This window comes from Neophocaena asiaeorientalis, unplaced genomic scaffold (genome assembly GCF_003031525.2).
Source record: "Neophocaena asiaeorientalis asiaeorientalis breed wild unplaced genomic scaffold, Neophocaena_asiaeorientalis_V1.1 scaffold572, whole genome shotgun sequence".
Classification (NCBI taxonomy): Eukaryota; Metazoa; Chordata; class Mammalia; order Artiodactyla; family Phocoenidae; genus Neophocaena; species Neophocaena asiaeorientalis.
In genome coordinates, this window is record NW_020171764.1 from 151799 (window position 1) to 178916 (window position 27118).

At 38.4% G+C, this 27118-nt stretch overlaps 1 protein-coding gene across 5 annotated transcripts in view; it reads right to left on the reverse strand.

Moving 5' to 3' along the window:
* The window catches only part of CLCN5 (Cl-/H+ antiporter 5), a 150422-nt gene that overhangs the window by 32536 nt on the left and 90768 nt on the right, over positions 1–27118 (reverse strand). For 4 of the 5 annotated variants that reach the window (XM_024767860.1, XM_024765657.1, XM_024766412.1 and 1 more), the window contains one exon: positions 14448–14594. In XM_024767860.1, coding sequence (XP_024623628.1) covers positions 14448–14594 — 147 coding nt within the window. Of the gene's footprint in view, positions 1–2690; positions 2749–14447; positions 14595–27118 lie in introns of those variants that run through there. The other variant, XM_024731248.1, reaches the window with a different exon arrangement.

Consider the following 27118-nt stretch of genomic DNA (forward strand, 5'->3'; position numbering starts at 1 on the left):
AATAAATTAGGAGTTTGGGATTAGCAGATACACATTACTATATATAAAATAGATAAACAACATGGACTTACTGTGTAGCACAGGGAACTATACTCAATATTTTGTAAAAACCTATAAGGGAAAAGAATCTGAAAAGGAATACACACACACACACACACACACACACACTAAAATTACAATGAGAATTGTTGTATTCAATTTTTTGGCTGTAATTTATGCAATTGCTTTTTGTGATTTTTTAGAAAAGGAGGCACCTGTGTTACTTCATTATTGTAAAATTTTCTTAACCAAAATTTGGTGAATTTTAGTAGTCAGTCTACCTCACTTTTTGCTTATGATTCTAAATTGTTTTAAGTTGTGTTTACAGTATGTTCTTGTCCTTTAACTTGGTGAATGTAGTAAAATTCTCTCCCATCCCCCCCAAAATATATATGAATCACTTTGCTGTACACTAGAAACTAACACAACATTGTAAATCAACTATACTTCAATTTAAAAAAAAAAAGAAATGAGGCACTGGTATTCAGAATTTGACATATTTCTTTTACTCTTTTCTACCCCTCTATTCCCTTCTCTGCCAAATTTGTAATCTCTAGCACATGTTTCTTTATACAGACTGCCAGGTCAACATATTATTATGGAAATAAGAGAAAGAAATGCTTACCAATTTTTAATGCATCCTATGATAAAACCACAATGATAAAGTTAATATTTGGGGACAAACAGAGTTATCTTTGTGGAACACAGATCTGATCAGATCATTTTCTGTTTCTAACACGTTAGTGGCTCGTACAACAATGTTTTTAAAACTTTCAACATAGGAAGACCACTTAATGAGCATTTGGCACAAGTGTGGACTAGGAATTGTAAGATATTCATTATAATTTTTAGAATAGGAAAAAATTATTTTTTTTTTTAAATAAGTAAATTTTTAAAAAAGAGAGCAGTGTTGTTTAAAAAAAAGATCTTGAAATATTTTTCCAAGCACTTTGGAAAAAAATATTTTTAAATGTATAATAAGGATGATGACAATGACACTACTAATTTTTTAAGGTTTTACCAATGAGAGGGATGAAACTGTTTGCACTCTTTCACAGAGGTATCTATATCTGACTTGATGACAAACAGCTTAAGCTGTGGGTCTTATTCCACATCCAATTGGTTTCTTTTCTTAGCATTTTTATTACTTAGCAGAAAGAAATATTAATGTCATAAAACTAAGTTGTCAAGAATGGCAGTAGAGATTATTCCATTCAGGACCAACTACTGAGGTACAAAGAGAGTAGTAAAACACAAAAGGCGGGCTTCCCTGGTGGCGCAGTGGTTGAGAGTCCGCCTGCCGATGCAGGGGACACGGGTTTGTGCCCCGGTCCGTAAAGATCCCACATGCCACGGAGCGGCTGGGCCCGTGAGCCACGGCCGCTGAGCCTGTGCTCCGCAACGGGAGAGGCCACAACAGTGAGAGGCCCGCGTACCAAAAAAAAAAAAAAAAGGAATTAAAAAATTTAAGCTTCTGGTGTGTAAATACTCTACCAAGGGAAGAAGAGTAAAATTAAACAACGACCCTAAATATCAGATTGGGGTGCTTATTAGGCAACTCTAGATTCTTGCCTCTATACAAAAAAAAAAAGAGTAAAACTTAGGTTTTTGAAGGCATAGTGTGCCCTTCAAAGTAAGTTCTATTTAAAATGATTTAATGCTCTAGCAGGAAAATGATTCAGGTTAAAGTACATCTAGCTCTTAAATGATAAAAGTCGCCCAAAAGCTAACCTGGATTGCTTGAGTCTGGGAAAAACCGTACAAAAAACAAGTCAGAAAAATAAGTCAACCTTGAAACAGCTTTCCCAGTAAGTTACACTTAGGTCTAAAAACTTAATTAATGGGTGTTTAAAAGCACACTGCTTGAATGAGGAGGCATATAAATGAATGGATTTAGCTCATTTTCCTTTATGGAAACCACTTTCTAATTTTTTTCTAAAAATCACATGATGCTTAAAACTGGAAAACCCCTTAAAATACAAGAAAAGAAACTCCAATTTGAGAATAATGTTTATTTCAATCCCTAACCAATATGCCATTAGACATTTCCCTGGGGAGCTGAACAGTAACTGATTAAGTGAATTAGTTAAACACTAACAAAGACACAAGGGGAAAGAGGATAGAAGGAAACCTCGTGCACCCTGAAGTACTGCTTTAGCGATAACCACAGCTGCATGAGGGCTCACTTATTGGCAGCAGCCTAAAGAAAGAAAGAAGCACTCAAAGAAATGGAGCAGGGCTATTGGTACGTATCACAGGACTTGAAAATAGTTCCATTTTTAGAATGTATTTCAGTTTTTACAGGGATATATTGTATTTTTGCAAGGCTAAAAGCACGTGTACAAAAAAGTCAACACCCGACCTAGCACACATCAGCAGATATTCATCCTGCAATCTTTTAAACTGTACCTTCATTCAACAGCAAGTACTAAGGGTCTATTATGAGCCACTTCTCACTTCCATACCTGCACCCTTTTCCCTTCTTGTAGTGGTTCATCCATTCCAGATCTCCCAATAAGCCATGAACCCTTTCACATTCCATTCATCTCTACGTTTGAGAATACATTACAGTTGAATCCCCAATAATTAGTCAACATTTTTAGGACCTTTCTATATATCAGCTTGTGCCTCCATTTTGCTTCCCCGCTTACCGAAACCCAGTGGCTGAAAAGCAAATGCTTTTTTTCTTTTCTCCCGGCCACACGGCCCTGCGGCTTACAGTATTGAACCCAGGCCCACAGCAATGAAAGAACAGAGTCCTGACCACTGGACCGCCAGGGGATTGCCCTGAAAAGCAAATGTCTTCCTACGTAAGCCCTGGAGAATGTCACAGGACCATGCTATGTTTTAATATACTATCTTAGTTTGGCCCCAGGACACTTATTCAGGGTGACTATTCCACTGATACACATCTGTACAGCCATACTGGTTGTTAAACAGTGAAATACCTGTGGCTGTAGATAAATAACTACTCTTTCCCAAGGACTCTCCTCCCCCACAACCATCCCCCCGAGGCTCCTGAACTTTCCCATGATGCAGCAGCTGGAACACTAGGAGGCTCCAGAACACTACCCGCAGCTATATCTGACATCCAATCTGACGGGTCAGTGCCTGTGTTGTTTTGACTGTCACTCTGCACCCATTTCATTTAAGGAATGACTGCTTGGTTCCTGCTCACAGCACGTTAAAATGTGAAGCTAAGAGGCAGGAAGGACAACAAAGAGGAAACTCTCTATCCCAGCTCTGCTGAGCTAGACAATCAGAGAGGTGGTGAGAGAGGTGGGGAACGGGACTGCAAAAACAATAATGAATCTAAGATATGTACTATTAAAATGAAGTGTGAGGGCCATGAGAAGTATATAGGAAGGTGGGGCATGGGAGAAAGGGATAAGGAAAAGGCTTTCGAGATATGCGTGAATCTAGATTCTTATACCACCTTCAGACTCCTTGGTTCCCATTGGATACAGCTCTGCCCCCACTGGGTTGTAGACATTTGCTTGACAGTGTACCTTTTGTGCCTTCTATTCCCAGCATCTGCTCTAATGCGGAAGTTCCCCCACCCAAATCACTTTCATTACCAGTGGAGCCAGGGTGCTAATTGCCAGAGTTACCAGTGTTAGGAAAAATAGCTTGAGGAGTGTGGCTTGATATCTGCAGACCCCCACTGTACAAAATCAATGTAGAAATAGAAGTAGAGGGGATAGGTTTGACAATGTTGCTGAGAGGGTTGTCCACATAAAGAAAATAGCCCTCTGCTCCATTACTTGTTCTTCATTCCTTCCTTCTCAAATTTATACATAAAAGGGACTGACAAGAAGACTGGTAAATGTAATGGGTAGGGAAACCCTGCTCTAAAATGTACATTCCATACCAGAGTATTGAGAAAGCCTTTGGCTAGCACGATCCTGTGTGACTACTTGTGTTTATTATTTTAGAAGCAGCATTTCTCCAGTTCTTCTATATTGAGTCTGCATTGGTTTCTCTCTATTAATCTCCAAAAGGAAGTTGGGGAAAAAAGATTAGCAACTATTCTTTAGCAGGAGAAAAAACTTCAAGAGAGGAAATACCAAGTAGGAGATTCTTCCTGGATTCATGGGAAAGGTGAACACACACACACACACACACACACACACACACATATAATCTAGGAATTGCTCTTAAGGAAACACTTGTACCTGTGCATACCAATGTTTGTATGCTATTCACTGCAGCACTGGAAACAATGAAAGAGTCCAGTAATGGGGGAATAGCATAAGGATAGCAGTAGACTGATGTATACTGAAATAGAAAAATCTCCCAAACTTACTATGTGATAAAAGCAAGTTACAAAATAATAAGTAGATTAAAAAAAAAATTAAAGTGTGTGTCTCTGTGTTAACTGGATAGAAAAAGAATTGAAAGGGTCATAACTGAGTTATTTTGAAGGGTTATCTCTGGAGTGGGAAGTAGTGAGGGAACTTTCACATTTTATATACATGTGTATTGTTTGAATCTTTAACAGTGAGGTGTATTTATGTGTTATATAAGTGTTTCTAAAAATAAAAATAATGATAATGCAGCTAGAAGAGTAGAGACAAGACATTGCAAAGGGAAGACTTCCATTCTGAGAGGCAGACCACTGGGGTATTTAGAAACAAAGCAGGTGACAGTTTCTGTAGAACACTAGGCGGAAAGCACCAAGAGGAAGATGACTTAACTAAATTTTTACATGAAAGTCAATGGGAGGACTTCCCTGGTGGCGCAGTGGAGTTAAGAATCCTTCTGCCAATGCAAGGGATACAGGTTCCATCCCTGGTCTGGGAAGATCCCACATGCCGTGGAGCAACTAAGCCCGTGCGCCACAACTACTGAGCCTGTGCTCTAGAGCCTGTGAGCCACAACTGCTGAGCCCACGTGCCGCAACTGCTTAAGCCCACACACCTAGAGCCTGTGCTCTGCAACAAGAGAAGCCACCGCAATGAGAAGCCCGCACACTATTTGTGATCTGACCCACTGTCCAGCAGTGAGAAGATACAGATTCCAACCCTAGCTCCATAACTCACTAATTGTGTCACCCTGGGCAACTGTCTTGATCTCTGTGGGTTTCAGGTTCCCCATCTGTAAAAATGAGGGCATATCAGCATGTATGATTTTTTACGGTCCTTTCCAACTCTCGTACTCTATAATTTTAGCAATGATTATTTGTGGGTTATTCGTACATTGTGTTGAATGACTTCTGAGAAGACATTAGCTTTGAGGAATTCCAAATGGTATTTTGATTGCAGAGTTATCACAGAATACCCTTCTGGCAAGATCAATAAATGGTACTACCAATCCTTAGGAAAGTAAGATTCAGCTGAGAGATGAAGTAGAGCACAACCTGGGACCCAACACTTCCGCTCTGTGCCTAACTAGAACTATACCAACATGGCCACGGTACCTCTGGAGTACCTGCTAGCCACAGACCCCGGAAACACCCAGCACACACTCCTGAAACATCACAGCAACCCTCTCGTCTACCACATGATGCCATAAATTGGAACAAGGTGAGGTTCATAATAATCCACTCAGGATTTATTAGAGGCCAAACGCCCTCTAATTTTTTTCTCCCTTTGAGAGGGGACCAAAGTGGTCTCACTAATTAGAAAATAAACGAGGAGCTTCCAGATTCAGCTCTGGCAAGTAAAAAGCTCAGAAATTGTCTTGCTGTATACCTGAAACTAATACAACATTACAAATTAACTATACTTCAATTAAAAAAACAAAAAAGTTGTTGCTCCCATTCGTACAGCAAGAAAAAGCTAGACAAACTGAAAAATCAATAACTTTTCTTGGACCCACCGGAGAACTGCTGCAAGGGAAACTCTGACCCCCAAATCTGAAGAGACAGGCTTATCCAAAAAGACACAGAGAGATCTGCTTACCTGTAGTAGAAACTGCTAGAAGCATAACTGGTAGGGCTACTTAAAGGCAACTTTGATGAATTGCTGAAGGCTGCGTGTGGACTTGTGTGAGAGTAAGGATCTCCTGAGCCTATACTTCGGTGGCTTTTATCTCCAGGAACCCTACCAAGTTCTCAAAATGAAGAGCTAAGAAACATGTCCTCCTAGCTCAGAGGAGGAGAAGTGAAGAGCTATCATTGTGAAATAGGCCAGACCTGTCTCTGTAACAAAGGCCTATGCTCCAGGGGAAAATACTTTGCCTGAGCCTTATCCCAGTTGGGGGAAGGGCATTCTTCCCTCTCCAGCCCTAACCCGTCTCACTTAAGGGAAAAAAGCAAAGTCAGTAGGGGTCTGGGCTTCCTGGAAATGGGCTGGGAATGCTGAGGTCAGAGACAGGAGTAGGGGGCAGGGAGAACAAAAAGCTATAACACCAGATTACACTTTGTGAAGGTTAAAGACACAGGTCCAACAGACACTGCAATTTAATCAGAAGATTATAAAATAACCTGCTCCCCCATACCATACAACTACACCAATGGGGCTCCCATATCTTAATAACAGTGGATTACAGCTGCAAGACACAGAATCTCTTTCAAGGAATTGTACTTAAGGAAACTCAAAATCAAGAGAGGAGACAAAAACAAGGACACTACAGGAATTTAACCCCTGGCACTAATAATTACACCAAACATTAAACAAAGCCCAACTCCTAGCCAGTTTAACATAAATCTTAACACAAGGGAATTAAACTAGAAACCAGTAACAGAAAAATAGCTGGAAAATGACTAAATACCTGGAAATTAAGCAACATATTTCCAAATAACCCATGGGTCAAAGAAGTCTGAAGACAAATTTTAAAACATTTTGAAGTAAATGAAAATGAAAATACAACATAAAATTTGTGGGATACAGCAAAAAGCAGTACTTAGAAATTTATAATATTAAATGTGTATACTAGAAAAGAAGAGCTAAAATCAAAAGATCTGAACATCACCAAAGAAGACATACAGATGGCAAATAGCAAATGAGAAGATGCTCAACATCATTTGTCATTAGGGTAATGCAAATTAACAACAAGTTCCCACTACACACCTACTAGAATGGCTAAAACCTAAAACACTGACAATACCAATTGCTCACAAGGATGTGGAGAAACAGGAACTCTCATTCATTGCTGGTGGGAATACAAAATGGTACAGCCACTTTAGGAGACAGTTAGGCGATTTCTTATAAAACCAAACATAGTCTTACCATATAATCCAGAAAATTGCATCTATATATTTACCCAACTGACTTGAAAACCTACACCCACAGGAAAAACTACACACAGATGTTTGTAGCAGCTTTAGTCATAATTGCCAAAAGTTGGAAGAAACCAAGATGTCCTATAGTAGGTAGGTGAATAAATAGACAAACTGTGGTATAGCCAGACAATGGAAAATTATTTAGGGATGAAAAGGAACGAGCTATCAATCCACACAGAGACATGGAAGAACCTTAAATGCACACTGCTAAGTGAAGGAAGCCAATCTGAAAAGTCTATGTACTGTATGATTCCATTTATAAAGACATTCTGGAAAAGACAAATTTATAAAGATGAAAACGGATCAGTGGTTGCCAGGGGCTCAGAAGAAAGGATGCTGAATAGGTAAGACACAGGAGATTTTTTAGGGCAGTGAAACTATTCTGCATGATACTGTAATAGTGGATACATGTCACTATACATTTGCCAAAATCTATAGAGCTTTACAGCACAAAGAGTGAACCTTAACGTATGCAATTAAAAAGAAAATCTCAGAATGGAATGCAGAATGTGGCAAAAGAATCCAATTATACTACAAATTTGTGAAACGGCCTCACTAAAGGGGTAAAGGAAAAAGATGCTGATCCAAGTAACTGGAAATGAGTGGAGTCTGTAAGACTAAAGGTAAAAGAATTTTGTATAAGCACTTTACTGTAGTTGATAAAGTAGTTTCCCACGGAGGGTATGGGTTAACAATTTGAAACCATGCACGTACACTGGAAATGAACAGTTAAATATTGGATGGTGGATGGTGGGAGCCACGTTTCTCACTACCTGGAGGGGAAGGTTACAGATAAGCAAGGGGAGGAGGCAAGAATGATCCATGTGGTAACGGATTACAGTTAGAGACACCAGTATGATCTCATGTTTAGCTTAATATAGATGCAGATAGTTACATACAGATAATCTATTTACAGGTATGTGTAAATACGTGGGTCAGAATACACATATATTTATATTTCCTTACTGAGAGGACCTAGAAGCAACAACACCCCAACAGCAAAAAGCACACCTCGTGCCCAGATCTTGCTTTCTAATACCAATCTCCGCTGAAAGGAACTAGGGCTCCTTGGAGAAATGGCTGACTCTAGGACTGAGGCAGGAAATATATAACATGGGCCTGGAGCATATTGTAGTACCAGAAAGTAAGTAAGTGCTTAAGAAACCTGCACAGTGACAGGGGTATATCAAAGGGAGACAGAGCCAACTGAAAGAGCTCCAAATGCAAAGTCAGAAAAATTTGAATAAAATAAAGTAATAATGGATTATAGCCCAAAGTATTAAACAGATGAGTCCCTACTGATATAAATAAGTGAATGAATAAATAACTGAGAATAGAGAAATCTCCGATGAAGAACAATTCCAAATAGTGTTTGTAGATACTTCACCCTCAAGGAAGTAGAGAATAACTTCCTTATTCTTAAGTGTCAGCTACGTAGTGACTTCCTTAACCAAAGAACACATTATGGAAAGGATGAAAAAAGAGTAACTTCACAGTGGAGAAAACTGACAAACACTACCTCAGCCACGTGATCAAGGTGAACATCAGAAGTGATGAGTCATATTGATGGTATATACCTTTGATATGATGTGGTAAGAATGACACTTTACCTCTAGTCTTCCCCCAAGCCCCAGTCCGATTATGAGAAAAACATCAAACAAATCCCAACTTAGCAACATTCTACAAATACCTGGCCAGTAATCCTCAAAACTGCCAAAGGTCACCAAATACGAAGAAAGTCTAAGAAACCAACACAGCCAAGAGGAGCCCGAGGAGACACAACTAAATGTAATGCGGTGTCCTGGATGGGACATTAGGTAAAAACTCAGTAGACCTGAATAGAACATATACTTAAGACAAAAATATAAATATATAAATGGGGGAGAGATTAGAGGGCATACATTCTGAAATCTGACCGGGTATTTTCCCATTAAGGAACCTAAAGGAAGCCTTTAAAGCCTATGGACCATCACCATAGGCCTCATCTTATGGGGTCAGCATATTAAAACAGGTGAGGTTTATGGCCCCACGGAGCTTTTGATAAGGGCTACTTTTTCTTTTCTTCAAGCTCAAAAAGCAGCGATAACAATTGCCATTCTCCTAGGCTAAGCGTTTAGGGAAGTTTGAATATTATGAGGGTGACGGTTCCCAAATTCCCTTTCCTTCTCCTCCTGGCACCATCCACACAAATGAGTCAGTTTGGGAGAGCCTAACTGAGATGATGAAGGGAGGATTCTCCATGAGCTGAAGCCTAAGATGTTTTCTGTTTCTCTCTGAAGGAATACTATGATCTTTCTTTACAGCGGGGCAGAACAAACAGAACCGTTTCACAGCTTCCATGGTGGATTTCATGCACCGTCATGTTTTTCATTTTAAAAGATTTTTCCCTTCCCTGGGACATCGGGAGGTTATGCTGAGGCTGGCAGGGGTGGTCTGGGCATGTTCTCACACGTGAGGGGGAAATGGCCTCCACCTGGGCTTTGAAGTCATCTGTGACTCTTCTGGTTTATTCTCCATGTCTAATTGGTCCTATTGATCCCCACTCTGAAATTTCTCCAGAACTTATTCTTTCCCTCTCTCCATTTCCTGCTGCCTTAATTCAGGCCTTTGCTCTTTTGCCTAGATTGTTCAAAACTAACAGTTTAACTGGTCTTCCAGTCTCCAGCATACTCTTCCCTTGAACCTATCTTCCACACTGCCATAATTCTCTAAAACACCAATCTGATCACATCATTCCTCTGCTTTTAAATCATTTGGTGACTCCTTGGTTACAAGATGAGGTCCAAAAGCGCAGACAATCTGGACCCCACCTAGATTTCTAACTAGATCTCCCAGCCTATATCCTGCTCCAACTCTCACCATCCCCACCCTTGAAGTCTCAGGCCTCAGACAGACAGACTCTGTTTCTTGAGCAGAGGACGCTCTCTCATGCTGCTATGTGCCTTTACCTGTGCTGCTCTTTCTGCCAGGAATGTCTCCTCATTCTACAGTTAGGGGGTAGCAGCAAGGTATGCTAGGTAGAAAGACAAGGAAGCGAGGGGGAAAAGAGAATCGAAGAACATTACCAAAACAACACAGTTCGTATCTGGGTGTTCCATAAATGAATGAATTGCTGAACTGCTGACCAGGAGTTCCAGGCTGCGGAGGCAGGCAAGTGAGAACAGATGGACTATGAGAATAGCTCTGAATTTCTTCCTGTTACTCAAACCCTTTTTCTATTTGCCTCCTCCTCCCCTTCTTTCAGATCTCTGTTTATGTTTCTTCTAATTTACAGACTACTATAACACTACCTCAGATGCATTTAACCATGCCATGCATAATTTATTTATTCATTACTCATAAATCAATCCCTCCAGCCATCTGGAAAACAAGGACCACTCCTACTGCCTTTCAAGCTCCTTTTAACTAATCTTTTTAGTACGTGCCATTGTGCCTGGTACAAAGTGTAATATTTTATGCACAGTTTCACCATCAAATATCAAGGACTTTATGACCTTTTTTTTCTGTTGTTGTTGTGTTCACTAGGAAATCCGATGTGAAAACATTAAATAAAATAAGAACAATTAAAAAGCAAAGCAAGAAAATTATATCACTAGGGAGTATTGTAAGTGGACTGATTTTTGTGTGTGGCTCATGGAATACAGCCTCATTATTATACGGTCAGACGTTGGAAGCCACAAGTAGTAATTCGCAATGTCAAAATCTTGTCTGCCTCAGTTTTCTAGTTTATTAAATAGGAGTAATGGGGGCTTCCCTGATGGCACAGTGGTTGAGAGTCTGCCTGCCGATGCAGGGGACGCGGGTTCGTGCCCTGGTCTGGGAAGATCCCACATGCCGCGGAGCGGCTGGGCCCGTGAGCCATGGCCGCTGAGCCTGCGTGCGTCCGGAGCCTGTGCTCCACAACGGGAGAGGCCACAACAGTGAGAGGCCCGCGTACCGCAAAAAAAAAAAAATAGGAGTAATGGATACTTGCCCCAATCACCTACCCAGAGCAACGTGAACACAGAAAAACTACTTTGGTCATACAGATGCCATATGAAATCATTTTTCATTAGAAGCAATGATGATAACTATGCTAAACCACTCTGGTTTAGCCAGAAGGCTTAAGTAGAGGTAGCCAGTTTAAGCTAATGGATACCCTAACTGACCACTTCACTAGAGCCAGTAATTGGTATGACTGACTGACTGTGGTTGTAAGTACTCATAAATGGACATGACACACACATGTCCCTTTTATATTAGTAGGCAAATAGGAAAACCCACTAAATACCAAACCATGAGTACCTTTCTTTTATGAACTTTAAATTCAGGGGCTCTCTTCTACTGTCACTGCCCTGAGGTACCTTTACCAGGCAAATTTCTTGTTATCCTTTTGAACCTGTGGTTTTCTTACCTGTATATTCATCCCAAGTTGGGCACCTCCCCTCAGAGGAGCCTTCCCTGACCTTTCCAACTATTGTGGTATTCCCCAGTTATCATCTATTGTCATTCAGTTTATTTCCATCCTCCGAACTTATCACAATGTGTAATTAACTAGGGAATCTGTTTATTTACCCAACTAGATCTAAATTCCAGATCAGCTTGGATCTTATCTATGTTAATCCTGCCACTGTATTCCCAGTGCCTATAGCAGTACCTGGTTCATACCAGGTGCTCGAAAAGTGTTTGTTGAATGAGTATGTGAAGGAGTTTTGTCCTCACAGTGACAATAAGGTTAATTCAAACTTCTTAGCATGACATTCAGGCCCCAATTTACTTATTTGGGCTTATATTCTGCCTTTTTATACCTCTGTATATTATGCCTGTTGCTATCTCTGTAAAAGCTTGCTTTCTGCCTCAAATGCTCTTCCTCCTACCAAATAATTTACCTTTCAAGGCCCTTCTCAAACACACCTTTTCTGTGAAATTTTTTCCAATCCTACACACACACACACACACACACACACACAGAGAGAGAGAGAGAGAGAGAGAGAGAGAGAGAGAGAGAGAGAGAGAGAATGCGTCCTCTGCTAAGTCCTTGTAATATAGGGTTATAATAGACATAATAATGATGATGATTATGATAGCGAACATTTTATTGAGCATTAACTCTATGCTGGGTACATAAGTACTTTATATGTTATTATCTCATTTAATCCTGAAAACAACTCTTAAGAGGTCAGTAGGTACTATCATAAGTACTTATGTGTCTGTTAGGCTAGCTAGAATCAACTTCATGAAGGCAGGGATGGTGCCTTAAAGCCTTGCTAATTCCCAGAACCTAGCAAAATATCTGTAATGTCATAGGCCCTTAATACAAATTTGCTAAATAATGAATTCTGACAGTAGCTTCTTGTCCCCTGATTTCACTTTGAGAATGGCAATCCCAATCACTTAAAAGAACCAGACAATAAAGTATATAAATTTAATCTTAAAGTGATACGGTCCTTTCTAATTACAACAAGAAACTCAGAAGTCATAAAAGAAAAGGGTTATATACCTAGCTATACAAAAATTTTAAAATATTTGTAGATTAAAAAAACAAAGTTAACAAAAGCAAACCAGAAATAGAAAATATACATATTCAACCTACATCAGACAAAAGATTAATAATAATAATATAAAGGGCTCTTATAAAAAAATAAGAAAAGGGCTTCCCTGGTGGCACAGTGGTTGAGCGTCCGCCTGCCGATGCAGGGGACACGGGTTCGTGCCCCGGTCCGGGAAGATCCCACATGCCATGGAGCGGCTGGGCCCGTGAGCCATGGCCGCTGAGCCTGCGCGTCCGGAGCCTGTGCTCTGCAATGGTAGAGGCCACAACAGTGAGAGGCCCGCATACCGCAACAACAAAAAAAAAGTGTGAGAGAAAATAAGAAAAGATAATCAGCCCATTAGAAAAACAGGAACATCATATGAACAGGAAACTTCCAGAAAAAGAATTTTTTTTGGCCAGACCGCACAGCTTGTGGGGTTTTAGTTCCCTGACCAGGGATTGAACTCGAGCCCTCGGCAGTGACAGTGCAAAGTCCTAACCACTGGACCACCAGGGAATTCCCCAGAAAAAGAAATTTAAATGGTTAATAAACATGAAAATATGCTCAAGCTCATTAATTTTAGAAAATTAAAACAATAATAGGGATGTATTTATTTATTTATCATATTGTAAAGATGAAAAAAGAATTATAATATTTAGTACCAGCAAGGCTGGTGAAAGGGGAAATAAGCACTCTTAAACACTCATGCTACAGAAATGCTCTCATACACTTAAAAGATACACACACACACACACACACGCACATGGTTGTCCATTGTGGCATTGTTTGTAATAGCAAGAGATTGGAAGCAACTGAAATGTGCATCAATAGAAGCTTGGTTAAGTAAACTGTGGTACAGCTATACCATGAAATTGTATGCAGCCAATGAAGAGAATGATGTTACTGCATAACCAAATAATAGATAAGGGGAATTCTCATTTTATAAATATATTCCAGATAATAAGAAAACAATTATAAAAAGGGGAAAGGATTTGAACAGACACTTCATCGAAGAGGATATAAGGTTGGCAGATGAGCACATGAAATGATGTTCAACATCATAAACCGTTAGGGAAATGAAATTAAAACCATGATGAGATAACACTACATAGCTGTTAGAATGGTTAAAGTTAAAATTACTGAAAATACTAAGAGCAGAACAAGTGGAAGAACTACCATACATGGCTAGTTCAGATGCAAAATGGTACAGCCACTCTGAAAAATGGTTTGGCAGTTACTTACAAAGTTCAGCATACATTTATCACACAATCCAGTGATCCCACTCCGGGGTATACTACTCAGCAAGAGAAAGGAATGAACAACTTAAATGAATCTCCAAGGCGTTAAGCTGAGTGAATGAAGTCAGTCTCAAAAGTTGAAACTATGTGACTCCATGTATATGACATTCTCAAAAAGGAAAAACTGTGGGACAGAGAACAAATCAGTGGTTACCAGGGCTTGGGGGTCAGGGAGGACTGACTGCAAAGGGTAATAAGAAGGAATGCTTTGGGGGTGTTGAACTGTTCTTACCCTGTCAGTGGTGGTAATTACAAGTATCTACGCATGTGTTAAAATTCATAGGACTGTGTGCCAGGAGATAAATAAATGTTATTGTATGTACATTGGAAATAATTTTTAAAAAGATAAATTGTCATCAGCAGTAATGATACCTTCTATTTCTCCATCTAAGGGAGGAACATCATCTCTCATGGAGAAATCCATAGCTGTCCCTGGTATGTCCATCAAGTCCTCATCACTGGAGCTGCTCTGGAAGCTATTGAAACTCCCCTGCTGAAAGCCTCTGTTATCCATGGCTCCTGTACAGAAAAAAAAAAACCAGGAGGCTTATTACAATGATTTCCAAGCCCCTTACCACTTATTCTTTTTTTATTGTGGTAAATAAACATAACATAAAATTTACCACTTAAACCGTTTTAAACTGGCAATTCAATAGCATTTAGCACATTTACAATGATGTGCAATCATCACTATCCATTTCCAGAAATTTTTCATTATCTCAAACAGAAACTCGCTACCCAGTAAACATAACTCCCCATCTCCCTCCCACCCCAGCCCCTTATAACCTCTATTCTCTTTCTGTGTCTGTGATTTGCTGATTCTGGATATTTCATATAAATGTAATCATATAAGATGTGGGCTTTTGTGTCTGGCTTCTTTCACTTCTCATAATTTTTTCAAGGCTCATCCATGCTGTAGCATGTATCAGTACGACATTCCTTTTTAGAACTGAATAACACCCATTGTATGGATATACCACATTTTATTTATCCATTTATCAGTTGATGGACATTTGGGTAGTTTTCACCTTTTGGGTTACCACTTATTCGTATGTCCTCTTTCGTGCTCTTATTTTGACAGTATAGACATACAAACCACTTAGCATAGTCAGTTACCCTCCAGATATAACATACCGCTACCCTTACCATGTAGTTGATATTGGTTTTTTGAGAACCATTGCAAATAAGCAAATCAAATGAGGACATGCATACAAAACTCATGGGAGTTCACAATAAAAATCTGAAATAAAAACTAGACAGCAGTATTCAGAAATGTGCTAGCCATCTGGGAGTGGAAAAATATTATTTTATGCCTCCGGCTCTCCCAGAGTTCTTAACACAATATAGATGCACAGAAATACTGGGAAAAAGAGGCATACTGTGCTGTTCAATGTTGTTCTCTGCTCAAGAATTTAATATTAAAGATGAAACACTTTTCACATCCCAAGTGGGAATCTTCAGATCATAACATTTTATTCAAAAAAATCTTAGTATATTGATCTTTTTTTTTAAAAAAAAAAAACAGCATTACAGCCAACTTTATCTAGCCCTGCACCACCACCACCCCAGTTTTTGATGAAATCTTGATCAAGTTTCATAGCCAGCAAAGTTCTATTCGATTAGGCAAATAATACTATTTTTTTTAATTTCATTCATTCATTCATTCATTTTATTTTTGGCTGCATTGGGTCTTTGTTGCTGTGTGCAGGCTTTCTCTAGTTGCAGCGAGCGGGGGTGCCTCTTCGTTGTGGTGCGCGGGCTTCTCATTGTGGTGGCTTCTCTTGTTGTGGAGCACGGGCTTCAGGTGCGCGGGCTTCAGAAGTTGTGGCAAGCGGGCTCGGTAGTTGTGGCTCACGGGCTCTAGACACAGGCTCAGTAGTTGTGGTGCACAGGCTTAGTTGCTCTATGGCACGTGGGATCTTCCCGGACCAGGGCTCGAACCCGTGTCCCCTGAATTGGCAGGCAGATTCTTAACCACTGCACCACCAGGGAAGCCCTAAATAATACTCTTTTAAGAAACTTCTTACTCTGGGTTATCAGAATTATGTGCAAGAATGTGGTAAATACCAAATCCGTTAAATTAAACTTTAGGGGGACTTCCCTGGTGGTCCAGTGGTTAAGACTCTGTGCTCCCAATGCAGGGAGCCCGGGTTTGATCCCTGGTCGGGGAACTAAGATCCCACATACTGCAACTGGAGAGCCCGTATGCCACAACTAGAGAAGCCCGTGCACTGCAATGATGACCCCGCGCAGCCATAGTTAATTAATTAATTAATTTAAAATTAATTAATTAAATGTTAGGCCTAAAAACTTGGAATCACAGCAGTTAAATTAAATATTTTAAACATTGAGCATAAAGGAGAAAGAAGCAACATTTACCAGGATTTCAATTAATTTTCAGGCCCTGGGCCATGCGCTTAAAGTGAACACTTTCACTTAATTTTTCCAGCGTTCCTAAGCTGTGGCATTAGCACTCCTAGTGCAGATGAGGAAACCAAAGCTCAGAGAGACTAAGTAACTTGCCCAGTTAGTGTTTTTAAAAGACGGTAAGCTCCAAATCATGTGTTCAGTTTCACAACATCTCACTTATGATAAAGAGGTCAGCCTGAAGGAGGAGGTCAGCATGAGTGACATTTATGAACCACCTATTATGTATGAAGCATTGTGGGATAGTGGGACAGATACAGAAATGATGCTGGGTAGGCCAGATGAGATGAAGATTGACAGGCAAAGACTTGGGAGTTATTAACATCAAGGTGATGACTGAAATCAAGAGAACAGATATTCTAAGGGAAATCTGCCATTCACTTATGGATAAGGATGAATATAAATAAAAGAAACACATTCTCAGCAACATTCTTTAGTATACACCAACAGCTTGAACTCTGTGCAGACATAAATCTAAACAACAGGTTCTCCAGGAACATTACCATGCTTCCATGGTGACATATGGTCAGGTGGAGACGGTAGGGTCATTTACCCAGAGGTACTAATAATTTAGAAAATTATCTATCATAAAACCATTCCCTCAGCTACAAAACCTCTAACCTTCCTATGTGGATCAAATGTTTCCTAGGATACTAAGAATCCATGCTTTGCATCTTCAGCCCAGCTCCCTCGCTGCCAGCCAATCCTTCATCCTCGCTAGACTCTTCCTCCTGCTCTATCCTGCTTCCTTCACGCCCCTTCTCTGAGCACACCTGCAAAAATGCACTTACACGAATTCCTCTGAATTATGATTCTAAGCAAGAAGGTGACAAAAGCAGACTCTGCTGCTGCTTCCAAGTCTAACCTGACTACCACGGATCCTTAGCAGGTTTTTCCTATTACCAACGACACACAGGAAATTCTGAATCTCTCAGTCTTCCCTCCTGTCATCCAGGAAGAAGTGTCTTTAATCTTTATTTAAGAAAAAAATTAGTCTCTCTATTTTGTTCTTGATCTGACTGAGATAACAGAACCTTACCTGCCTTACTCTGAGTTACTTTATCTTATCCTTTAAGGAAACCTACTATCTCTAGCCCTCATCTCTATCTCAAGCTCCAGTCCTTAATTTCCAAGAATTCCATTTGACACTTCCGTTGCTGCTTCAAACTCAACAGGATGAAAATGAAAAACAAGCAGAAATAACATTAGCCTAAACACAAATAACAAAATCCAAACAAGGCATGTTTCCTGCCCTCACCCCTCACATCAACTTTCCCTTTTAAATGTAGGTGGCATCAGAGTCAATAGTTGTACTTAATATTTGTCTAACTCTGGGATTTACTACGTTCAACGAACCTATAAAAGCAATCTCAAAAGTAGGTATTCCAGGTTTCTAGAAATCTTAACGGAAAACGAGCACCATTTTAGCTGATGAGAAGAACTTGGGAGATTTTCTTTCTGTTTAAATTCATCCAACGCCTGTGAATTCCAGTGACTAGCACTGAAAGTAGGCAAGAAAATATGCAAAATGATGCAGAATCCTTTCCCTCTCTCTTCACTGGTTATGTGCTTCATTCAGGAAATGATTTAAAATACACAGTTTCAGCAACTCTACATTAGCCACACAAATCATAGGAAGAAAAAGTATGGGGAGTCCAAAAATAATTTATATTTGGCTTTGGAATATGTCCTGTAGTCATATTTTCAGAAGGTGTACCTATTGTTCTGGGAATTCATTAAAACAAAATAATGACGCTACAAGATGAAGACTCAACAAAGGAGAAGCTGGAAAACTCTTCCGTTTCCCCATTAGGACCTTACAAACTCCTTCCTGTAAGCCACTGACACAGAACAACCCAGCTAAATTGAGCTGCCTCATTTCAAACATTTCGTGGAACATTACCTGGTTCAGTGTTTGGGTTATAAAGTGCTTCCTTAATAAGTACATAGAAATAAAGGGTCAACAAAAGAAAATTAGAAGCAGCAAGCAGATCAAGCAAAACAGATGCAACAAACTGGAGTTCAACAAAGAAAAAGAACATAATCAGTAAAACTCAAAGTGATATTTTGCCCGTGGATAATCCATTCTGGTAGTATTTGGTTTTATTTTGCAGATATAAAAAAGCTCCAGACAAAAAGTTAAAGCAGCAGAATAATGAGGAAATAATTTAAAGTTCCTCCAAGTTGAGATTTGATCCTGCATTTAGTTGAACTCCAAGCCTATTGCTCTTTCCATAACACTCTGGGGCTTCCCTATGACATGTCAGTCCAGAGAATGGCACATCTGGAATAAATCAAACCTCTAGATGGTCACAAGCCTGAGGTCAGCCAGAATTTAGGGTAGACCAGGAACAAAGTAACAGGATTTATTATCCCAACTAGTGGATTACTATAGGGCTTGTCATACAATGAAGGGTTATGGGGGGAGGGCAAACAGGGAAAAATGTTTGGTTGATATCTGCGTTACATAGCTGACACTTTCAGTGCCTTTTGTCACCTTCTTGCTTAAAATCATAAGCTGGTTCCCCATTGCCTTTTGGGTCAAGTTTACATTTCTCTGTATGGTATTCAGAGCCCTATCAAATCTGGATCCCATCTACCCAGACAGACTTATCTCCTGCCATAGATTTGTTATACTCCACATAGGCCATGTACTTTAACACCTCCATACCTTTGCTCAGGCCATATATTCTATCTGAAATCCCACCCAGCCCCCATCCTCTTTTTAGCCTGGTGAAATCCCCTTCAATCCATCTCGGGCCAGCTCATACAAGCTTTCCCTCAACACCCCCTTTGTTCAGACATCTATGCTGACTGCATAATCTCTTCCACTTGAGTCTTGTGACTACACCGTATCCTTCTCATTTTTGTGGTCTTAACAACTCTAGTGTTGTTCCAGAGAAGGTATTCAATAAATGCTTATTGAGGAGGATTCTAGTTGGGGAGGAATGGTTAATAGCCAGTCAACATATTTATATAGCCAATACTCAATAAATCTATGCCTTGCACTATGGGGGTAGAGGATTAAGGATACAAAAAACATTTGTTACCCTGTCACTGCTCTCAAGAATTTATTATCTAGTTGGGGAGGAAACTTCCACATAATGTAATTATACAACAGCTAAGTGTTAAACTGTTAGAATAAAAGTGAAACCGGCATTTAGAAAATGGAAGGGAGATTGTAAGCTAGAGAAGCCTTCATGGAGGAAAGAAGGTATTCGAGGACCAGGAAACAAAATGGCCAAAGGCTTGAGATGAGAATGAGGCTGGCATCTGTGCTTGACTAGAGGACAGGGTAGCTGTATGTGAGCAAATGGTTGGGAAGCCAATGGAGTCACTGTAGTTTTTGAGGAGCAACATGATAAAAACATAATTTTAGGAGGTAAGTGTGGCAGCGGTGGACTAGAAGAGAGAGGATGAAAAGGCTAGGAAGGCAGTTCACCACTTCCAGTCTCAATGTAGGTCATTTAGGATGGAGGAAGAAGGGGGAAAAGGGGAGGAGGAGTGCATATTCCCAACAGCTGTACTGAAAGAGCCAGGTGGGGATGGGGTGGGATGGTGCTAATTTGGGGTATGGCATACTAGCATCTTGTTTAACTAGTGACAGCAACACATGTTGGTACAAACAAATTAATACCTCCATCTCAACTAGCCCATTTGGCAAAAGCAAATGTATAAACCAAATGGGCAGGCTGATACACACAACCCTTCAAATAAAAATATGAAGTATGTCACATATTCCAATGCTAACAAACACAAAGAAGCAATAAACTTTTCTATTTCTTATTTTGGTTCAAGAACGATAACTGTTGACCTGCACATGGTATTCCGTGTACATAATATGCCAGATACCACAAATGTGGAAAAGGGAGGATGCAAAAGGAAAAAAGGGTAAGAGAGGCATTATACAACCTACCAAGATACGAGTATTGTCTTATCACTTAAAAGAAAGAACATTAAGTCAATCCTAAGTATAACATTGAAGGTGATAAGAACTGGCACATACATAAAATCACCCTTTTTCTACCCACTATACTTTGAGCTACTTGAGGACAGGGTGCCTTAAATCTGTGTTCTTAAGTGCCTGACACAAAGAGAGCTCAGTAAATAATGTAGTTTATACTCCAGTTCCAGTTTTAGTTACTTTATTTTGAGAGGCAGAAATGAAATGCAAATCTTGGACAGTAGTCTCTGAGGTGCCTTATTTCAGAGGTTTGGGCCAATCCTAACCCAAGGCACCTTCTCTACCTGTCAAAATTTCAAGTAAAAAGTTCCAGGAGGAAATAACAGTGCTTCTTCTCACAGTGTGGTCTTCATCTGGGAGTCATCCTCACAGACAAGTAGGAGTTATGAGAAAAAACAGAACTCAGAGCAGGCAGTACGAGAACAGCAGTTCTCAAACTTTTTGGTCTCAGGATCCCTTTAGTCTTCAAAATTATTGAGGGACCTAAAGAGCTTGTATTTATATGGGTTCTATCTATAGATATTTACTGAATTAGAAATCAAACCCCAGAAATGTTCAAAATAAATATTATTAATGTATTTAAATATAATAATACTCATCCCATTATATGTTTACGTTAACTTTTGGGAAAAAAATCTATATTTTCCAAAAACAAATTAGTGAGAGGCATTTTGCAAATCTTTTTATTTTTTAATTTTTTAGATTTTTAAATTTTTTATTCTTACTTTTATTTATTTATTTATTGGCCTCACCACGCTGCTTGCAAGATCTTAGTTACCTGACCAGGGTTCGAACCCGGGCCCCCTGCAGTGGAAGCTCAGGGTCCTAACCACTGGACCACCAGAGAATTCCCACAAATCTTTTTAATGTCTGCCTTAAGAGGACACATATTCCATTAGCCATCAGAGCAATGACATTAGCACCTGTCATACAGCCTCTAGAAAACTCCACTGCATATTCATGAGAAAATGAGAATGAAAAAGGCAAAGAAGGTCTTAATATTAATATGAAAATAGTTTTGACTTTGCAGACCCCATGACAGGGTCTCAGGAAGCACAGACCACTCTTTGAGAATTGTTAAAGGAGAGAAAGAACACAGAATGGAGAAACCATACTTGGGCAACACTCATGACTGGTAAGAAGGAGGAAGAGGACAAACCAGTCAGATGAGACTGCGTTGACAGATGAAGGAAGTGGAAGTGAAGCAAACTAATATTTCCTATAAATATTTTTCCAGAGAAATAGCCTTGATATATAAAGAGATTGTTCTAATCATTAAAACTGAATCCCAACAGATGAAAGGGCAAAAGATATTGGTAAGTAGATAATTTATTAAAGAAAACGGGGAAAGGGGTTTTAAAAATTCAGAGAAATTAAAATTGAAACAATAATATGCTATTGTCCCTTAGCATTTCTTTAGTTTTATCTCAGAGATTCTTTCTTTCTTTCTTTCTTTCTTTTTTTTTTTTTTTGGCTGTGCCACATAGATTGTGGGATCTTAGTTCCCCAACCAGGGATCGAACCCAGGCCCCTGCAGTGAAAGTGCCAAGTCCTAACCACTAGACCACCAGGGAATTCCCTCAGAGATTCTTCAAATATGATAACACTCTGATAGAAAGGCTTTCAAGAGTGACAAATAAGATGGCTAGAGAAGCACCCTGAAGTTCAAGGACAAGAGCCTGCCAGGCCTGACAAAGACACCACTCATATTTTATAGATCACTTTCACTTTGGAATATATGAGTAAAACACCAAAATAAACTCTAAGAAACTGAAATATAGCATTACATTGAAAGATTTGCCTACTATAAATAAGGAGAGTTTATTCCAAGAACACAAGACTGATATCACAAGGGAAATTGTCGACATCATTTATCAGACTAACATAAAATTTTAAAAGCCATAATTAACAGATGTCAAGAACAGATTTTAAAAGTTTATATTTATTCCAGATTAAAATATTTTTAAAATATTCCAGGTTGAAAATTTGTTTCTTGACATGATACAGAAAATTTAAATTAAAACCAAGAAGCAAAATCTCATTCCCCTTGATACAGGAAGATAATGATGCCTCCTGTTGCCTATTATATTTAACATGGTAAAAGAAAACTTTAAGAGGAAAAAAGTGAAGAATGCATATAGGAAAGGAAGAAATATATTTTGATGTTTGGACTGCATGAATACATATCTATACAGCTCTAAGAATATTAACTAAAAATAACTAAAGGTAATAAATGAATTCAGAAATTATAAGGCAAATAGACAAAAAACAACTGCATTCCCATGTACTATCATATAACTAGAAAATACAATAATTTATTTATGATAGAGACATACACTTGAAACACAATATTACTGTAAAATTCATAAAATCCAAGTAGGAGGAAAAAAAGAATGACATAAATCAACAAAGAAGTATCATGCTCTTGGATAGAAAGTCTAAATATAGTAAGAACAAAACAGACACCAATCTGAATTGTATTACAACTATATATTAATCTAGAGTCCCTCTGGCATCCTTTAGATAACTTCAAAGATTGATAGTGAACTTTACCTGGAAGAATAAGTAGGCAAGGATACTAGTGTATATATTTTCTTAAGTAAATATGGCAAACATAACCTGTCAGATTTTAATCTTCTACAAAGAAACAATCATCAAAACCTTATGGCACTGGATTAAGAATAGAGATTCTAGCAGTGGACACGCACTATTTTACGAACTTAATAGCTGATAAACCAGAAGCAACACAACTATAAGGAAAGAATCAACCACTTTTTAGTAAATAGTTGAGGGATTGCTAGATATCAAAATGGAAAACAATGTACAATTACAACATATACCACATTGTGATAAATTCCAAATGGGTTTTTTTAGGGTTGATTTTTAAAATAACACAGAATAGTATATTCATTCCAGATGTGGTGGACAGGCAAAGTTATTTCTGACCATGGACACATACAAAATGGATTAATTAATATGTACTAAAATAAATAAGTTTTTGCATCAGGGAATGTATGCAATAAAATGAAGTGAAAAGAACAGAGGAACAAATCTGTGTCATCATTGATAAAGGTAATAAAAAAGGTGGATGCACATATTCAAGTAAAGATTAAAGGAGGATTTCTGGTCAAGAATGTAATAAGGAGCTTGGAAGTTCTCATTCTCACCCTCACAATGAGAAAAAACTGAACAAACTGAAAATCAACAACTCTCCTTAGATCCATGAGAGAATTCAGATTACAGGACAAACTACTGTCCCCAAACTTAGGGAGACAAACAGGCGGATACAGAGAATCATAGCTTACACTAGCAGAACCCTCTTTGAGTACCAGTGCCAGGGTAGGAGAACCTAAACTGTAATTGAAGAATAGCTAGAGGCTTAGTGTGGACAAATTTGAGAGTTAAGAACTCGAAAAGGCCCAGTGAAGACCAGAGAAAAATCCCCTCGTGCTTCCAGTAGGGGCAGGAAAATGAACAGGGCATTCTCTTCTTTTTACAAGGCTGGTCCTCAGGAGAAACTATTTTACCAACGCCTAACCAACTCAGCGGAAAGGAAAACTGAAGTCTAGCTCCCTCCAGCCTTCCAGTCTCACATAAAGGAGAAAAAACAAAAGAAAATAAAACTGAGAAGCACTTGTGAAGTTCACAGTCAAGGGGGCACAGGCTTGCTAAAAGACTGAAACCTAATCATAGGACTATAGAACACATCCCTTCCTCCATGCCTTACTAACACATCAACAGGGCTCATGAATAACAATAGGAGAATATAACTATAAGAACTGCAAAACCCAAATACATATGAGAGACAAAAACAAAGACATTAGAGAAAATTTTAGCCTCTGACACATACAGATGCAGCAAACAGTAAACATATCCTAACCCCCATCCAGATAAACATAAAATCTCACACTAAAGGCCTATTTACTTTAGTTACTTTTACCCAGTATATCATTGTCCAGCTTTCAAAAAAAATTCCAAGGCATACTAAAAGACCAGGAAAAAAAAAACACAGCATGTAGAGACAGAGCAAGCATCAGAACCAGAGTCAGATGTGGAAGGAATGTTGGAATTTTCAGAACAGCAATTTAAAGTAACTATGATTAATATTCTAAGGGCCTTGGAAAAGGTGGACAACATGCAAGAACAGATGGGTAATGTAAACAGAGAGATGGAAACTAAAAGAAAAAATCAAAAGGAAATACTAGAAATGAAAAATGTAAAAAAAAAAGGTGAAGAATGTATTTGATAGATGCATCAACAGACTGAACACAGCAGAGGAAAAGGATCAGCAAGTTTGAAGAAATGTCAATAGAAACTTCTAAAACTGAAATGCCAAGAGAAAAGAAGAATAAAAAAAATGAAAAGAATATCAAGAGCTGTGGGACAATTACAAAAGGTGTAACATACGCATAACGGCAATAACAAGAAGAAATGCTGCAGAAGAAATATTTGAAGCAATAATAATGAAGCAATAATGAAGCAATAAAAACCACAGGTCCAGAAAGCTCAGAGAACATGAAGGAGGATAAATATATACATACATACATACTACAACTAGGCATATAATACACAAACTGCAGAAAATCAAAGTCTTGAAAGTAGCCAGAGGAATAAACACCTTACCTATAGAAGAGCAAAGATAAGAAATACATCAGACTTCTCTTCAGAAACCATGCAATCAAGAAGAGTGAAAAATATGAAGTATTGAAAAAAAATACCAATCAAGAATTCTGAATCCAGAGAAATTATCCTTCAAAACTGAATGAGAAATAAAGACTTTTCTCAGAAAAGCAAAAATTGAGGTAATTTGTCAGCAGTAGACCTGCCTTTCAGGAAATGTTAAAAGATATTCTTTAGAAAAAAGAAAAACAATAGAGGTCAGAAACTCATATCTATGTAAAGAAAGGAAGAGTGCTAGAGAAAGAATAAAGTAAAATAAGTTTTTTTTAATTCTTAATTGATCTACAGACAACAGTTTGTGCAAAATAATAACAGCAACAATATTCAGTGATGATATCTTATGGATAAGTGAAATGAAAGATAGGAATATTATAAGGGACAGAGGGAGGAACTGGGAATACTCTGAAAATAAGGTACTTGCATTATTACTCATTAAGTAGAATTGCGTTATTTGAAAGAAGACTTAGATTAGCTGTAAATGTATATTGCAAACATAAGGGCAACCACTAAAAAAAGTAAAAAGATAAAAAGGAAAGGAAAAAGTATGATTAATATGCTAAGAAAGGAGGAAAAATGGACTCATACAAAATGTCCAATTAAAACTAGAAGGCAAAGAAAGAGTGGAAGATAAAATAAGAAAACAACAAGGACAACAAATAGGAAACAGTAACAAATATGACAGATAATGTGAACTCAACATATCAGTAATCACTTTAAACATCAATAGTCTATTAAATATACCAATTAAAAGGCAGAGACTGCCATAGTGGATAAAAATACAACACCCAACTATGTTGTCTATAAGAAACCATGCTAACACTAATTAAAAGGAAGCTAGAGTAGCTATATTAATTTCAGAAAAAGCTAACTTCAGAGCAAGGCAAATTGTCAGGGATAAAGAGGTACATTACAAAATGATAAAGGGGTCAATTCTCTAAGAAGCCATAGGAATCCTTAATGTGTATGTGCCTAACAACAGAGCATAAAAATACATGAGGTGAAAACTGACAGAACGGCAAAGAGAAACAGATGAACCCACCATTATAGTTGGAGACTTCAACAGCCCTCTACTGGAAATGGACAGATCCAGAACCAGAAAATCAGTAAATACATAGCTGAACTAAATAGCATCAACCAACTGAATCAAGTTGGCAAATATAGAATCCTTCATCTAACAGCAGCAGCAGAATACACTTTCTTTTTTTTTTTACACTTTCTTCTTAAGCTCACATGGATCATTCACAAAGACAGATGACATTCTGGGCCCTGAAATACACCTTAACAATTAAAAAAAAAACCAGAAATCATGCAAAGTTTGCTCTCAGATCGTAATGGAATTAAACGAGAAATCAACAACAGAAAGGTAGCTGGAAAAACCAAAAATACTTAGAGATTAAAGGACACACTTCTAAATAACACATGGGTCAAAGAATAAGTCACAAGAGAAATTAAGAAACATTTTGAAGTAAATGAAAATTTAAAATCAAAATTTGTGAGAAGCAGCAAAACCAGCACTTAGAGGGAAATTTATAGCATTCAATGCATATATTAGAAAAGAAGAAAGGTCTAAAATCAACCCTCTAAGTTTCCACCTTAGGAAACTAGGAAAAGAAGGGCAAATTAAACCCAAAGTAAGCATAAGAAAATAAATAACAAAAATTAGGGCAGAAATCGATGAAACTGAAGACAGGAAATCAATAAAATAAATCAACAAAACCAAGAGTTGGTTCTTTTAACAGATCGATAAAATTAATAAACCTCTAGCCAGGTTAACTAAGAAAAAGAGAGAGAAGAAACAAATTAATAATGTCAAAAATGAAAGAGGAACCATCACTATTCATCTTACAGACATTAAAAAGATAATAAAGGAATATTATTAGAAAATCTATGCTCACAAATTTGATAACCTAGATGAAATGGACTAATACCTTGAAAATACAAGGTATTTTCTACCAATACCTCACCTACAATC